General features: G+C 36.9%; 1 protein-coding gene across 1 annotated transcript in view; it reads left to right on the top strand.

Annotated features, from left to right (window-relative positions):
- LOC128656779 (deleted in malignant brain tumors 1 protein-like) overlaps window positions 1–17,570 on the top strand; it is a 269,497-nt gene that overhangs the window by 101,782 nt on the left and 150,145 nt on the right. The window contains 6 exon segments of the mRNA XM_053710923.1: window positions 3,931–3,954; window positions 6,893–6,913; window positions 7,369–7,389; window positions 14,195–14,218; window positions 15,316–15,339; window positions 15,793–15,813. Of these exon segments, the coding sequence (XP_053566898.1) occupies window positions 3,931–3,954; window positions 6,893–6,913; window positions 7,369–7,389; window positions 14,195–14,218; window positions 15,316–15,339; window positions 15,793–15,813 (135 nt within the window).

Here is a 17,570-nt window from a genome sequence, read left to right as displayed (position 1 = left end):
TAAATTACAAAAGTTCAAAGCTCTTTTACCTTACCAGCCCTTAAAAGGACCTTTTGTGGGGCATGCCCCAAAGAATTCAGCTCTTTTGCCTGTAAAAAAAACATACAATACCCCCCCCAACATTACAACCCACCACCCACATACCCCTAATCTAACCCAAACCCCCCTTAAATAAACCTAACACTAAGCCCCTGAAGATCTTCCTACCTTATCTTCACCTCGCCGGGTATCACACCGATCCGTCCTGGCTCCGATGTCTTGATCCAAGCCCAAGCGGGGGGCTGAAGATGTCCATGGTCCGGCTGAAGTCTTCATCCAAGCGGGAGCTGAAGAGGTCCATGATCCGACTGAAGTCTTCTATCAACGGCATCTTCAATCTTCTTTCTTCCGGATCCATGTTCATCCCGCCGACGCGGAACATCCATCTTCACCGACGACTTCCCAACGAATGACGGTTCCTTTAAGGGACGTCATCCAAGATGGCGTCCCTCGAATTCCGATTGGCTGATAGGATTCTATCAACCAATCGGAATTAAGGTAGGAATTTTCTGATTGGCTGATGGAATCAGCCAATCAGAATCAAGTTTAATCTGATTGTCTGATCCAATCAGCCAATGAGATTGAGCTTGCATTCTATTGGCTGTTCCGATCAGTTGTTCAGGGCTGGTAAGGTAAAAGAGCTTTGAACTTTTTAAATTTAGAATAGGGTAGGGCATTTTTTTATTTTGGGGGGCTTTGTTATTTTATTAGGGGGCTTAGAGTAGGTGTAATTAGTTTAAAATTGTTGTAATATTTTTCTAATGTTTGTAAATATTTTTTTTATTTTTTGTAATTTAGTTCTTTTTTATTTTTTGTACTTTAGTTAGTTTATTTCATTGTATTTATTTGTAGATATTGTATTTAATTAATTTATTGATAGTTTAGTGTTAGGTTTAATTGTAGATAATTGTAGGTATTTTATTTAATTAATTTATTGATCGTGTAGTGTTAGGTTTAATTGTAACTTAGGTTAGGATTTATTTTACAGGTAATTTTGTAATTATTTTAACTATTTTAGCTATTAAATAGTTCTTAACTATTTAATAGCTATTGTACCTGGTTAAAATAAATACAAAGTTGCCTGTAAAATAAATATAAATCCTAAAATAGCTATAATATAATTATAATTTATATTGTAGCTATATTAGGGTTTATTTTACAGGTAAGTATTTAGCTTTAAATAGGAATAATTTATTTAATAAGAGTTAATTTATTTCGTTAGATTTAAATTATATTTAACTTAGGGGGGTGTTAGTGTTAGGGTTAGACTTAGCTTTAGGGGTTAATCCATTTATTACAGTAGCGGCGAGATTCGGTCGGCAGATTAGGGGTTAATAATTGAAGTTAGGTGTCGGCGATGTTAGGGAGGGAAGATTAGGGGTTAATACTATTTATTATAGGGTTATTGAGGCGGGAGTGAGGCGGATTAGGGGTTAATAACTTTATTATAGTAGCGGTGCGGTCCACTCGGCAGATTAGGGGTTAATAAGTGTAGGCAGGTGGAGGCGACATTGAGGGGGGCAGATTAGGGGTTAATAAATATAATATAGGGGTCGGCGGTGTTAGGGGCAGCTAATTAGGGGTACATAAGGATAACGTAGGTGGCGGCGCTTTGCGGTCGGCAGATTAGGGGTTAATTATTGTAGGTAGCTGGCGGCGACTTTGTGTGGGGCAGGTTAGGGGTCAATAAATATAATATAGGGGTCGGCGGTGTTAGGGGCTGCAGATTAGGGGTACATAAGTATAACATAGGTGGCAGTCGGCAGATTAGGGTTAAAAAATTTAATCAAGTGGAGGCGATGTGGGGGGACCTCGGTTTAGGGGTACATAGGTAGTTTATGGGTGTTAGTGTACTTTAGAGCACAGTAGTTAAGAGCTTTATAAACCGGCGTTAGCCCAGAAAGCTCTTAACTGCTGACTTTTTTCTGCGGCTGGAGTTTTGTCGTTAGATTTCTAACGCTCACTTCAGCCACGACTCTAAATACCAGCGTTAGAAAGAACCCATTGAAAAGATAGGATACGCAAATGACGTAAGGGGATCTGCGGTATGGAAAAGTCGCGGCTGGAAAGTGAGCGTTAGACCCTTTCCTGACTGACTCCAAATACCGGCGGTAGCCCAAAACCAGCATTAGGAGCCTCTAACGCTGGTTTTCATGGCTACCGCCCAACTCTAAATCTAGGCCAATGTGTTTTAATCTGTTAATAAAAATACCTGAAATTCCTATGTTTTTCTATTTTGAAATACATATTTCTAGACTTGTGCAGTAGCAAATAATTCATTTCAGGTGAATCTTTCTGAACGAATATTTGGAAAAATGTGTTTCCCTAATATTTGTCTGCTGCGCTATTCCGTAGTCTCCAGGATGCTACAGGTAAGTATTTAACCTTTTAAAGTTAAAGGGACACTGAACCCACATTTTTTCTTTTGTGATTCAGATAGAGCATGCAATTTTAAGCAACTTTCTAATTGACTCCTATTATCAAATTGTGTTCATTCTCTTGGTATCTTTATTTGAAATGCAAGAATGTAAGTTTAGATGCCGGCCCTTTTTTGGTGAACAAACTGGGTTGTTCTTGCTGATTGGTGGATAAATTCACCCACCAATAAACAAGTGCTTTCCATGCATGCGTATCATGTCCACCGCACATCGATAAATGCCGACAGCATACATTGTGTGCATTTATCATTGCACCAGCAGTTCTTGTGAACGGCTGGTGCAATGCCGCCCCCTGCAGATTTGTGGCCATTAGGCCACTAGCAGGGGGTGTCAATCAACCTGATCGTATTCAATCAGGTTGATTTTATTGAGAAGAGGTCTTTAGAAAACAAGGGGCATACGGAGCTTAATAAATATTCCCCATAGATTATAAGTATAGTGAAAAAATATTAGTGCTATCCATAGTACTTCTATTTTTGTACTCGTAATGCCAGTCGGAAGTTATTGTTTATCTCTCAAGGGTAGACATAGTGTATGCATGTTGGATAGCACAGGTCTGCTAAATCCCTCACATAATAGACTTCTATGGGGGTGGCCAGTAAACGTAATGGGTCTGATGATCAAAAGCTCTCCAGCATGGAGAGAAATCACACAAAATAGTTTAGACTATATATTGTAAAGTAGGAATCTCTCCTTCACATACAGAACTCAGCATAGTGAAATAAAGATCTCTCAAGATAAATTTAGATTTTTTACATTTTTTTAGGGACCTCGCTGTATTGCTGAGACGCCTTAGAGCATCTTGCCTAAGTGGAGAGTTTTAAATCATCAGGCCCAAAGTCAAATATTACTTGCGCGTTAAGCCAATTTTGCACTAAGCCGCTGGCGCGCAAGTAATGGAGTTCTCTATATAGTTCTGTTAGGACTCTATTTATTAAAGGGAGTATTGAACCCAAAAAAATGTATTTCATGATTCAGATAGAGCAGGCAATTTTAAGCAACTTTCTAATTTACTCCTATTATCAAAATGTCTTCATTCTCTCGGTATCTTTATTTGAAAAGCAAGAATGTAAGTTTAAATGCCGGACCATATTTGGTGAACACCCACCAATAAACAAGTGCTGTCCAGGGTCTGAACCAAAAAAAAATAGCTTAGATGTCTTATTTTTTAAAGAAAGATAGCAAGAGAACAAAGACAAATTAATAATAGGAGTAAATTATAAAGTTGCTTAAAATTGCATGCTTTATCTGAATAATGAAAGAAAAAATTTGGGTTCAGTATCCCTTTAAACTGCAAAGTAGCTTCAGAGCTCCAGCATTTCAGACTCATGAGAGCAAGCTTAAAACGCTAGTTATGTAGCTGCATTCTACAGGAATGTGATTGACCCCTGTATTTGGTATTTTAAATATATTATTGATCGACCATATACTAAAACTTTATATTCTCTTTCAGCAGTTAATTCTACATCACGTCCAGGTAATAGTTTTCATTCAATGCCATTGGTTTTAAACTGCTTTTATTTTAAATATTTGTATCATGCATATTAAAGGTCAATAATTAAACACATATAAATATTTTATTTATAATTTATTTTTATTAAGAAAATTGGGTTCCAACAAAAGTAATACAGATTATCCACGCAGGGATGTACATATACTGAAACAATCACATTATGATCATAAACTTTGGGCAAAGATAACTGATAATGAGAGAATGAATACATATAAAGGAAAAAAGCATATATAAATGGTACCGGGAAAATTCTAATTATGGATGCTCAAGGGTACTGGAGTGATTTCTCAGTTTAAGTTATAATGCCTTATAGTTCTGCGCCTCTCGTAGTTTTGGGAGGGGGGGAAAGAGGGAGAAAAAAAAAGGGGAGGGGAAAAAGGAAAGGTGAGCGGGCTCATCCATGGGAAGTGTAAAGTGTTTTAAGAGTACATGGATATCAGGGATCTTAACCGTTGTATTTTTCAATCCATGGTAGCCATATTTCGTAGTAGGTATCTAGCTTGTCCAAAACCGAATAGGAGTAGGACTCCATCTTCTGTATAAAGGTCAGTGTTGCTTTGACTTGGGTGATCGTGGGGGCGGATTTTTTCTTCCAGGCCTTCGCGATTTCAAGTTTGATAGACATCAGCAGGTAGATAGTGAGCGATTTTTGTGCTATTGTCATGGCTGGAAAATCTAGATGAAGAAGGCATGTTTGTGGGCTAAGTGTCAAAGTATTACCCAGCGAATGAAGAATGTTAAAGAGCTGCCTCCAAAGAGGTGTAATTATTGGGCAAGACCACCAAATATGACTCTGTGTGCCAACCTGGCCACATTCTCTCCAACATATTGGGGAGTGGGAAGGGTAAATTTTATAGATTGAAGCAGGCGTCAAATGCCAGCGAACAGTGATCTTATAATGGAGTTCCCATAATGTTGCACAATGCAGCATTTTTTTAGTATACAATAGTTCTCTGTGCCAAGTGTCGGTGTCAGCTGCAAAATGTAGTTCTTTATCCCAGGCTAAGTGTTGTGAGATCTTGTGATGCGAGTTCTGGCACGGTCATAGAGGTCTGAGATGTACAGAATATTAAACTCTCGCCAAGCAGAGATGTGAGAGTCAGGGAGACAAAAAAAGGAACTTACAATAGTTTTTTGCGGTGATGGGTGAGGGGCAATTGTGGGCACGTGTCTAATTTGGTCCCAATATTGCAGAGTGTTGGTGATCACAGAATGTGTCACCCCTAGTTCCTTTCTATAATGTTAGGGGATCCAGAGTAGATCACATAGTTGTAGCTCTGGTGGCAAGAGAGACTGTTCCACCGCCCTCCAAGAGGATACACTTGAAGTGTAACACCAGCTTAAAAGGTGGGTTAGGTGAGCGGCTTGGTAGTATTTGTAAGGCTCAGCCCGCCTTTAGAGATATCTCGCTGTAGGGTCTGCTTGGAGGTCCTAGGTTTCTTATTCTTCCAAATATAGGAGATTAGGAGGCTCTGTAATTTATTAATGATGGGTCTAGGTACATTAATCGGAAGTGATCGGAACAGGTAAAGTAATTTGGGTATAAGACATTTTGACAACAGCTATCCTCCCTGTCTACGATATCTCTCGATATTTCCAAGAATCAAAGAGATTTTTCCATTCAGGTAATCTGTCCGTAAAGTTCTTAGTGATAATCGTGGCTGGGGTCATGCTAAGGTGTACTCCAAGGAGTTTGATGGAGTCTTTAGACCAAGTAAACTTAAATCATCTCTGTAATAGGGCCAGATCAGAGGGTGCGATATGAATAGACAAAGCTTCAGTCTTGGTTATGTTCAATTTATAATGGCTCAGGGTACGAAAGGACTCAAGGAGTCAAAAAACAGCTGGGAGGGACTCGAATGGGTGGGTCAGAAGTAGGGTGATGTCGTCTGAATAGAGCGTGATTTTATGTTGGGTGCCTAAAGTAGAGAAGCCGGAGATGGCCGGAGCTAATCTAATAGCTTGTGCAACTGGTTCTATGGAGAGTGCAAATAATAGTGGTGAGAGGGGACAGCCCTGTCTAATGCAGTTGGAGATCTCAAAATGTCTAGATTGAAAACCGACACCTTTAACTCTAGCTGTTGGGTTAGATCATAGGGCTTGTAAAGCAATGATAAATTTGGTTGGTAGTCCGAATGCCCTCAAAGTCTCCCAGAGATACACCCATCTCACCCTGTTGAAGGCCTTCTCGGCATCCAATGACAGGGCAAGAAGGGGGACATTCTCCTCTCCAGCTCTCGTAAGTATGTTAAGTATGTGTCTAGTGTTCCTTCTCTGAGAGGGATGAAACCCACCTGATCTGGGTGCATCATGTTGGATATTATTGTAGAGAGTTGAGTAGCAATGATTTTGGCGTTTAATTTGGTGTCCAGGTTGAGCAACGAAATGGGGCGATAACTGCTACATTCTTTGGGGTCTTTACCTGGTTTCAGAATTGTAGTGACTATTGCTTCTAGGTATTCTTTACGGAAGGAGCCCTTATGCTGTACCTCATTAAAGGTTCTACAGAGAATGGGTGTGATTAGGGGCTCAAAGGTTTTATAGAATTGAGCAATAAAACCATCCGGACCAGGGGATTTTGCTAACTTAAGTTCTTTAATACTCTTTTGTACTTCTTCTATGGAGAGTGGGATTATGAGGTCTTGGGCGGCCTCTTGAGCAAGTTGAGGGAGGTCGAGAGTCGCTAGAAAAGAGCGGATCTCCGTCACAGATTAAGATGAGGTCTTGATGTGCAGTAGATGCCAAGTTATATAGGTCAGAATAGAAGTCTCTAAAAGTTTCACATATAAATATTTTAAGAAGAAACATATCCATATCTATTTTTGTTCTCATAATACCAGTCCACATATATATATATATAATTGATTGCCGGATACTAACACTTTGTATTCTCTTTCAACAGTTAATTTTACAACACGTTCAGGTAATACTTTTAATTCAATGTCATTCATTTTAAACTTCCTTAATTTAAAATATATTTTATCATCCGTATGAAAGGGCAACAAAAATTAAACATGTAGAAATATTTTAACAAGAAACTAACCTGTGTAAAATGCTGAGGGGAAGTGCATGTTTGTGCACAACACATCCCTAAAGGCAGATTGCTCACTGGCTGATAAAGACAATTGGACATTGACATTCCAGCAGTGGAATAAAACATAAACAATGTCATTAAAGACAACATTCACTATCTGCATTATTTAAAAACACAGTATACACATTACATCTATGTCACCTTATTGCAGTATAAGCTTCAGTTTGTAAATTTATATGCTTATATTATTTTTTCCATTACTTTTTATGCAGCAAAATCTCCTAATGATTATCCATATTGATTATCCATATTCTAACAAATTGTATTTTTTTTTATTTCTACAGTTAATCAAACAACATTTCCAGGTAATAATCATTATGACTATCTCTATGTAAATGATTGCACATTATGGGGTAGATTTATCAAATGCTGGGCGGACATGATTCACTGTTTCAAAAAAGAGAGAGAAAGTGTGATGGCACTACTGAAGATATCGATGGGTGGGCTGATAATAGTATAAGATTGGCCTTATTCACAATAATGGTGGCACTTAGGTGCTGTGTACATAAACAAGTATTTACAAATACAACCAAAGGCAGTTGCAAAAAGATGTACACTACTTATGTAGCACTCTAACCCACAATAATAATGGTAAGTCTAGCGTGATGTATAGTACAAGAAATGACAAATTAAAACATTTAACGTTAATAGATATTTATATTAAAAAATGGGTACACTTTAAAAACAATAGTGAACTATTAGATAGTAACAAGTAATAGTCTGAGATTAGGTCAGACCAAAATACGCTGGTATGATGGATTAGTCAGATATATTCTTAAAGAGCCCAAGGTCTAAAGTCAAAGATATATTGTATATATTATGAATTATTACCGGGTAAAAGAGATATTAGGTGGCCAGGGTGTTAGATGCAAGCAGTAGGACTGATTAGCATTCTTACAGAACTTGTATATTGGTAGTGTAAATTCTGTTATAGTGATGCTCAATTGGATATCGATATATATGTAAAGAAATGTCACATGATAAATGTGACACTTAAGTAGACATATAAGTGTTTGGTGCAAACAGAAGAACTTATATACATTTATCTAAAGCTGGTTGAATATAGAGTATGGATCCAAATGTTATTGTGCTCAATTCTGTAGAATCCAATAGCGGTTTGCAAATTGTTTTCCTGCTCAGATTGTGGTCGCAGGCTGCTGTTCATTCATATGCTATGATTATATATCGAAAAGTATGTTCAGTATAATGCAGATGAGTACTGTAATCATGCAAATGAATGCGGCTATCAAAAATACAGACTGACTGAACTTGGTCCCTCTAAGTGAAATAATCACGGTGATGAGGTATGCTCCATATAATAAAGTCAGGCTGTCAGTACGTGATCTAACTTGTAATGATCCTCTATCAGTTAGTACCACCCAGCATACGAATCACTAGCGTGTGAAAAGAAATATATAAAAAATAGTCACTAAAAGAGGGTTTATAAAGGTGGTATCGAGATTATTGTACTAATTCTAAACAAGTAGATCGTACCAATTCTGCAGTTATGATATGCAGTGAGATAACCAGTACACGATACACTATCGTACCTTCATGTCTGTCCAAACACACCCCTAGTTTAGGCCATGAATAGGTTAACAATAATAAGGTTAACAGCATGCCATGTGAATAAATAATGTCCTCTGTAAGCTAATCGCACCCATCATAAGGATCACTAGCATATAACATAAAGCATAATTACCCAAAAAGATTTACAGAGTTAATGTCGATACTATTGCAGTTAATGGTTGTATGAAAACGTTATATTAGTAAATTGATACACTAAATTGGCTACTTTATTATTTAGTAAAGTAACTCATACAGAAAGATCGTAATTCTATGTCGATCTAATTATGCCATTAGTTATAGCCAAAGATTTGTTAGCTTATTCACGTTATATGAAGCGTTCCACACATTATTGTCTAATATAATCTGTATGCTGTAGTAATAGTATGTGTATTACAACACTACCCACTTATGTTTTTTGTCTGTATATACATATGCACACGTTATTCTGGTATTCAACCGTATGTGTTTGGTAATACGTATACGTGAGTATATAGAGGTAATAGATGCCACTAATTTACATTGAATTAATATAGTTCAAGATATATATGGTCCACAATCTCTTTACCGGTAGAAAATGTTAAATTGCATTGCAAATAGATCTTGGAGGATACTTGCAGTATAAGAATCCACCAAGTAAGACCATGGGTCTCAGTATGGTAATTGGAGTTGCACTCCCAAATAAGGTTAACTGTGTGGCTAATCTGAGAATATGTACATTGTCAGCTCAGATATAATAATTTAGCTTTCTAATTAGTTCAACTAGATTTTAAAACATAGGGGTCCCACTTCCCCCTGCTCCTGACATGTTTCGCCGGCCATTTTGTCCCACAAGTTAGATCACGTACTGACAGCCTGACTTTATTATATGGAGCATACCTCATCACCGTGATTATTTCACTTGGAGGGACCAAGTTCAGTCAGTCTTTATTTTTTATAGCCGCATTCATTTGCATGATTACAGTACTCATCTGCATTATACTGAACACACTTTTCGATATATAATCATAGCATATGATTGAACAGCAGCCTGCGAACACAATCTGAGCAGGAAAACAATTTGCAAACCGCTATTGGATTCTACAGAATTGAGCACAATAACACTAGGATCCAAACTCTATATTCAACCAGCTTTAGATAAATGTATATAAGTTCTTCTGTTTGCACCAAACACTTATATGTCTACTTAAGTGTCGCATTTATCATATGACATTTCTTTACATATATATCGATATCCAATTGAGCATCACTATAACAGAATTTACCCTACCAATATACAAGTTCTGTAAGAATGCTAATCAGTCCTACTGCTTGCATCTAACACACTGGCCACCTAATATCTCTTTTACCCGGTAATAATTCATAATATATACAATATATCTTTGACTTTAGACCTTGGGCTCTTTAAGAATATATCTGACTAATCCATCATACCAGCGTATTTTGGTCTGACCTAATCTCAGACTATTACTTGTTACTATCTATTAGTTCACTATTGTTTTTAAAGTGTACCCATTTTTTAATATAAATATCTATTAAAGTTTAATGTTTTAATTTGTCATTTCTTGTACTATACATCACGCTAGACTTACCATTATTATTGTGGGTTAGAGTGCTACATAAGTGTACACCTTTTTGCAACTGCCTTTGGTTGTATTTGTAAGTAACGGACATGATTCACTGTCAGCATTAATCACCGCACAAGCATTTCTTGTGAAATGCTTGTGCAATGCTGCCCCCCTTCACCTAAAAGGTGGTGGACAAGTTAAGGAGCAGCGGTCTTTCGGCGAGCCAGGAACCTCGGGCGTAGAAAGCAGCATCCGCTGCTTAATAAATCTACCTCCATGGCTCTTCTACTGGCAAATTAATTGTTAAAGACTAATCACAGTTAGTTAATACTACCTCACTGTAATGAAACAATAATAGGAAATTAGAAAATTCAACTTTACTAAAGCTTTGGAAAAATTGTGAAGCTCGGTGATGTAAGTCTTCTTTCAGAGCTTCATTTATGGAAAACGCTATGAATTTTACGGTAAACTGGTTCCCTTACCATAATAAACATGGAAGTAATGTTGGCTTCCATGCTAGAAATAGAGACATAGATTGAGAGTTGGAGAAATACTTTAAAGCAATTAAACAATATGACTTTTTCAGTATTTAATGAAGTTACTTTTTTAAAGGGACAGTTTACATCAGAATTGTTATTGTTTTGAAAGATAGATAATCCCTTTATTATCCATTACCCAGTTTTGAATAACCAACATGGTTATATTAATATATGTTTTACCTCTGTGATTACCTTGTATCTTCTGACAGCCCCCTGATCACGTGACTTTATTTATTATCTATTGACTTGCATTTTTGCCAATTAGTGCTGTGCTGTGCTGACTCCTAAATAACTTATCGGGTATGAGCACAATGTTATCTATATGGCCCACATCAACTAGCAGACGCAGTCTCTTGTTGTGAAAAGCTAATAAAATAACAGTAATTTAGAGGTTAAATGTTATAAAGTATATTAAAGGATTACTTTCTGTTATAATTTTTAAGCTAAACAACTAACATATTAAAGTTAATAAACATTAATTAAAACCTACTGACCTATATTTTCTCCAAAACAAAGTTTCATAACGTTCTAAAAGTTATATCTTTTATTCGCCGATGATGTCACATTATCCTGCCCACTATTTTCAGCACTGAGTGTTCAAAATACTTAAACCAATAACTTTGTGCTTAAAGCGCCATTTTGAAACCTAGGTATAGTAAACGGATTGGTACAGAGCAAAGGATACCCACGGAGTGGGTTTGGAAAACAAATTTGCAGACAAGATTTCTGATATGCGGTAGAGATATGTTAATGAAATGCTATTGATAAAAAGCGTATTTGGGGTAGTTAGTTAGTAACAGGCATAGAAAATATTTACTTACAGTGGCCCTTTAATATAAAAATGTTGGTTGTGCAAATCTGAGGAATGGGTAGTAAAGGCATTATCTATCTTTTTAAACAATAACAATTTTGGTGTTGACTGTCCCTTTAATATATATTTTACATGACTGGCTTTAAAACTAGAAAAGTAGAGATAATTCCTGTATGATTACTACACATGGTTTTATGCATTTCCAATATGAAGTAGAAGTGTAGGGAAAGCGTTTGAGAGCAAAAGAGGACACAATAGTTACGTCTCTTTGAAAAAACAAACAAACATAACCTTAGGTTGTTTCAAAATTGTAACAATTGTTTCCCCCTAATTATTAGGTTCAGATGTTCTGTCAAAAAGAGCTACCTTCTCGAGATTTGCCCTTGAATCCCCCAGGCAGAGGCAAAAAAAATAGTGAAGATGGTGAATTACAGTGAAGTGTATACTGTATATGTTTTATTAACAATGCTCATAAGAGCTGCTGGTGCAACGCCACCCCCTGCAGACTCAACTGGGCCGCCAGCAGGGGGTGTCAATCAAACCGATCGTACTCGATCGGGTTGTATTGTGGCGATGTGTGTCCGTCTTTGTGACCGCTGCTTCATAACTGCTGTTTCTGGCGAGTCTGAAGACTCGCCAGAAACAGGGGTCATCAAGCTCCATACGGAACTTGTTAAATAGAGCCCTAGGTGTAAATTAGAAATTTGCTTAAAATGCGATGCTCTATCTGAATCACAAAAGAAAAAATTTGGGTTCAGTGTCCCTTTAATTTAAAGGAAACAAATGCATATTCCTGAATTTCAATAGTATTTGTTTTGTTTTCTTAGTTGGTGCGTTTGTTTCATAATATGTATATATTTATATAGATAGATATAGATACATATTTTACAAAAAAAATATTCAGATATATTTCTTTTTAAATTAAAAGAACATTTTCTTCTATGTGAAGAACATAGGTATTTAAAGTATTCCTAATGCACCTTCGGGTTTAGCATAGTTGGTCTAGCGCAGTGTCGGGTAAGCGCACAAGCGATAACAAGTAGGTTTTTTTTTAGCATGCCCATACAAGTCTACTTATATTTATTAATGTGTACTATCGTTATATTTATTAAGGAGACAGTGTACTCAGTCAAGCAGCAGATAAGAGTTCATTGTATTTAAAGTTTATGTAAAACACCTTTTAAAAAGGGGCTGAGCTCTCTTCCACCCCCCATCCCCCCACTGGAAGCCTGATTTTTACCAGTAAAATACATAAAGCCTTAGCGGTATATTTATTAATGTACGAGCGGACATGATACGAAGAGTAGCGTATCATGTCCACCACACATCAATAAATGCTGACAGCATACGCTGTCTGCATTTATCATTGCACCAGCAGTTCTTGTGAACGGCTGGTGCAATGCCACCCCCTGCAGATTTGCGGCCAATAGGCCACTAGCAGGGGGGTGTTAATCAACCCGATCGTATTCAATCAGGTTGATTTCTGTCTGCAGGCAGACAAGTTACTGAGCAGAGGTCTTTAGAAAACAAGGGGCATACAGAGCTTAATAAATATTCCCCATAGATTATAAGTGTAGTGAAAAAAATATTAGTGCTATCCATAGTACTTCTATTTTTGTACTCGTAATGCCAGTCGGAAGTTATTGTTTATCTCTCAAGGGTAGACATATTGTATGCATGTTGGATAGCACAGGTCTGCTAAATCCCTCACATAATAGACTTCTATGGGGGTGGCCAGTAACACGTAATGGGTCTGACGATCAAAAGCTCTCCAGCATGGAGAGAAATCACACAAAATAGTTTAGACTATATATTGTAAAGTAGGAATCTCTCCTTCACATACAGAACTCAGCATAGTGAAATAAAGATCTCTCAAGATAAATTTAGATTTTTTACATTTTTTTAGGGACCTTGCTGTATTGCCGAGATGCCTTAGATCATTTTGCCTAAGTGGAGAGTTTTAAATCATCAGGCCCAAAGTCAAATATTACTTGCGCGTTAAGCCAATTTTGCACTAAGCCGCTGGCGCGCATGTAATGGAGTTCTCTATATAGTTCTGTTAGGACTCTATTTATTAAAGGGAGTACTGAACCAAAATGTTTTCTTTTGTGATTCAGATAGAGCAGGCAATTTTAAACAACTTTCTAATTTACTCCTATTATGAAAATGTCTTCATTCTCTTGGTATCTTTATTTGAAAAGCAAGAATGTAAGTTTAAATGCCGATCCATATTTGGTAAACAACCTGGGTTGTTCTTGTTGACTGGTGGATAAATTCACCCACCAATAAACAAGTGCTGTCCAGGGGTCTGAACAAAAAAATAGCTTAGATGCCTTATTTTTCAAAGAAAGATAGCAATAAAACGAAGACAAATTAATAATTGGAGTAAATTAGAAAGTTGCTTAAAATTGCATGATCTATCTGGATAATGAAAGAAAAAAATTGGGTTAAGTGTCCCTTTAATCTGCAAAGCAGCCTCAGAGCTCCAGCATTTCAGACTCATGAGAGCAAGCTTAAAACGCTAGTTATGTAGCTGCATTCTACAGGAATGTGATTGACCCCTGTAGTTGGTATTTTAAATATATTATTGATCAACCACATACTAAAACTTTATATTCTCTTTCAGCAGTTAATTCTACATCACGTCCAGGTAAAAAAAATTTGTTTAATGCCATTGGTATTAAACTGCTTTTATTTTAAATATTTGTATCATGCATATTAAAGGTAAATAATTAAACACATATAAATATTTTAAGAAGAAACATATCCAGTAACGCTTCTATTTTTGTGCTCATAATACCAGTCCCAGCATTTTCTTTATCACTCAGGGAAACATCTAGCGTGTGCTTAAATCTGCATTTTGGAAAGGATGGATCCGCTAAATACATCACATAGTCGACTTCTATTGGTGCATCAGATATTGTTTGAGCACTAAGCCGATGGTGCACATGTAGTGGAATTCTTTATGTAGTTCTTTGTGTATATATATATATATATATATATCCTCTAATATAAAAGTGTGTTTGTCCGAAGCTGTAATGCGCAGTAGAGACAATGTGAAGACAAACACACCTGGCCTTACACAACCTAACCGTCCCTGATCTGCTGTCCAGGGGGAGTGGGCAGGGCCAGGTAGAGTGGGCAGGGCTGGGGTGTGGCAGGCGTGATCTGTAGAGAGAGTGCGTAAAAGAAGGGGGAGACAGAGCAAAAGAGAGGGGCGAGAGAGAGCAAAAGAGGGGGAGAAAGAACACAAAAGAAAGGGATCAGAAAGAGCACACAAGAAAGGGGTCAGAAAGAGCACAAAAGAGAGTGGGGGAGAGAAAGAGCACGAAAGAGAGGGTGGAGAATAAGAGCACAAAAGAGAGAGGGAAGAGAGAGCACAAAAGAGAGGGGAGAGAGAGCACAAAAGAGAGGGGGGAGAGAGAACACAAAAGAGAGGGGGAGAGAGAGCACAAAAGAGAGGGGGGAGAGAGAGCACAAAAGGGAGGAGGGAGAGAGAACACAAAAGAGAGGGGGGAGAGAGAGCACAAAAGAGAGGGGGAGAGAGAGAGCATAAAAGAGAGGGGGAGAGCATAAAAGAGAGGGGGACAAAGAGAGAGAACACAAAAGAGAGGGGGGACAGAGAGAGAGAGAGCAAGGGGTGGGACCGCTGTACTGCAAAAATGGCCCATGTTCACGGGCTTTAGGACTAGTGTATATATATATATAATTTAATGCCGGATACTAACACTTTGTATTCTCTTTCAGCAGTTAATTTTACAACACGTTCAGGTAATACTTTTTATTTAATGTCATTCATTTTAAACTTCCTTAATTTAAAATATATTTTATCATCCGTATGAAAGGGCAACAAAAATTAAACATGTAGAAATATTTTAACAAGAAACTAACCTGTGTAAAATGCTGAGGGGAAGTGCATGTTTGTGCACAGCTCATCCCTAAAGGCAGATTGCTCACTGGCTGATAAAGACAATTGGACATTGACATTCCAGCAGTGGAATAAAACATAAACAATGTCATTAAAAACAACATTCACTATCTGCATTATTTAAAAACACAGTATACACATTACATCTATGTCACCTTATTGCAGTATAAGCTTCAGTTTGTAAATTTATATGCTTATATTATTTTTTTCCATTACTTTTTATGCAGCAAAATCTCCTAATGATTATCCATATTGATTATCCATATTCTAACAAATTGTATTTTTTATTTCTACAGTTAATCAAACAACATTTCCAGGTAATAACCATTATGACTATCTCTATGTAAATAATTGCACATTATGGGGTAGATTTATCAAATGCTGGGCGGACATGATTTACTGTCGGCATTTATCACTGCACAAGCATTTTTTGTGAAATACTTGTACAATGCCGCCACCTTCACCTAAAAGGTGGTGGACAAGTTAAGGAGCCGCGGTCTTATGACTGCTTCTTCTTAACTTAGGTTTTCGGCGAGCCAGGCACCCTCAGGCGTAGAAAGCAGAATCCGCTGCCTTAATAAATCTACCTCCATGGCTCTTCTACTGGCAAATTAACTGTTAAACACTAATCACAGCTAGTTAATACTACCTCACTGTAATGAAACAATTATTGGAATTTAGAAAATTCACTTTACTAAAGCTTTGGAAACATTGTGAAGCTCAGTGATGTAAGAATACTTTCAGAGCTTCATTTAGGGAAAACGCTATGAATTTTAAGATAAACTGGTTCCCTTACCATAATAATCATGGAAGTAATGTTGGCTTCCATGCTATAATAGAGACAGAGATTGAGAGTTGGAAAAATACTTTAAAGCAATTAAACAATATGACTTTTTCAGTATTTTGATGAAGTTACTTTTTAAAGGGACCGTTTACACCAGAAATTGTTATTGTTTTGAAATATATATAATCCCTTTATTACCCATTACCCAGTTTAAAATAACCAACACAGTTATATTAATATACTTTTTACCATTGTGATTACCTTGTATCTAAGCATCTTCTGACAGCCCCCTGATCACATGACTTTATTTATTATCTATTAACTCTCATTTTAGCCAATTAGTGCTGTGTTGTGCTGACTCCTAAATAACTTATCGGGCATGAGCACAATGTTATCAATATGGCCCACATCAACTAGCAGTCTCTTGTGATAATAAAATAGCAGTAATTTAGAGGTTTAAATGTTATAAAGTATATTAATATAAAAATGTTGGTTGTGAAAATCTGGGGAATGGGTAGTAAAGGCGGTGTCTATCTTTTTAAAACAATAACAATTTTGGTGTTGACTGTCCCTTTAATATATATTTTACAATGACTGGCTATAAAAGTAGAAAAGTAGAGATAATTCCTGTATGATCACTACACATGGTTTTATGCATTTCCAAGATGAAGTGGAAGTGTAGGGACAGTGTTTGAGAGCAAAAGAGGACACAATAGTTACTTTTCTAAGTCCATATTTCTCTTTGAAAAAACAAACAAACATACTTCAGGTTGTTTTTTAAAATTGTAACAGTTGTTTCCCCTAATTATTAGGTTTAGGTTTTCTGTCAAAAAGAGCTACCTTCTCGAGATTTGCCCTTGAACCCCCCAGACAGAGGCAAAAAAATAGTGAAGATGGGTGAATTATAGTGCAGTGTATATATTTGTTGATTAACAATGCATTAACTGAACTGAGTGTGACTTATAACTCCTCCACCAGCAGTTACAGAGAAGGTAGCTCTTTTCGACAGAACAAGCAGTCGTCGAGATTTGCTACCTGTAATCTGTGCATGCACACAATTATGTAATCGATTACGAAATTGTGAGAATGCGCAAGGTCAAGGTAGCAAATCTCGACAAGGAAGCTCTTTTCGATAGGACATAGGCTACAGAGAGACAATCAACCTATTATAAATTATTTCCTGTCCATATAATTTTGAAGTTTATTTTCATTTAACTGTTTATGCAGTTACAGAATGTAATGCAATTTTATTAGTGTACACAGAATTCCATATACTTATAAATGAAAAAT

Source organism: Bombina bombina, chromosome 4, assembly GCF_027579735.1.
Source record: "Bombina bombina isolate aBomBom1 chromosome 4, aBomBom1.pri, whole genome shotgun sequence".
Lineage (NCBI taxonomy): Eukaryota > Metazoa > Chordata > Amphibia > Anura > Bombinatoridae > Bombina > Bombina bombina.
This window is presented reverse-complemented; position numbering and strand designations above follow the sequence as displayed.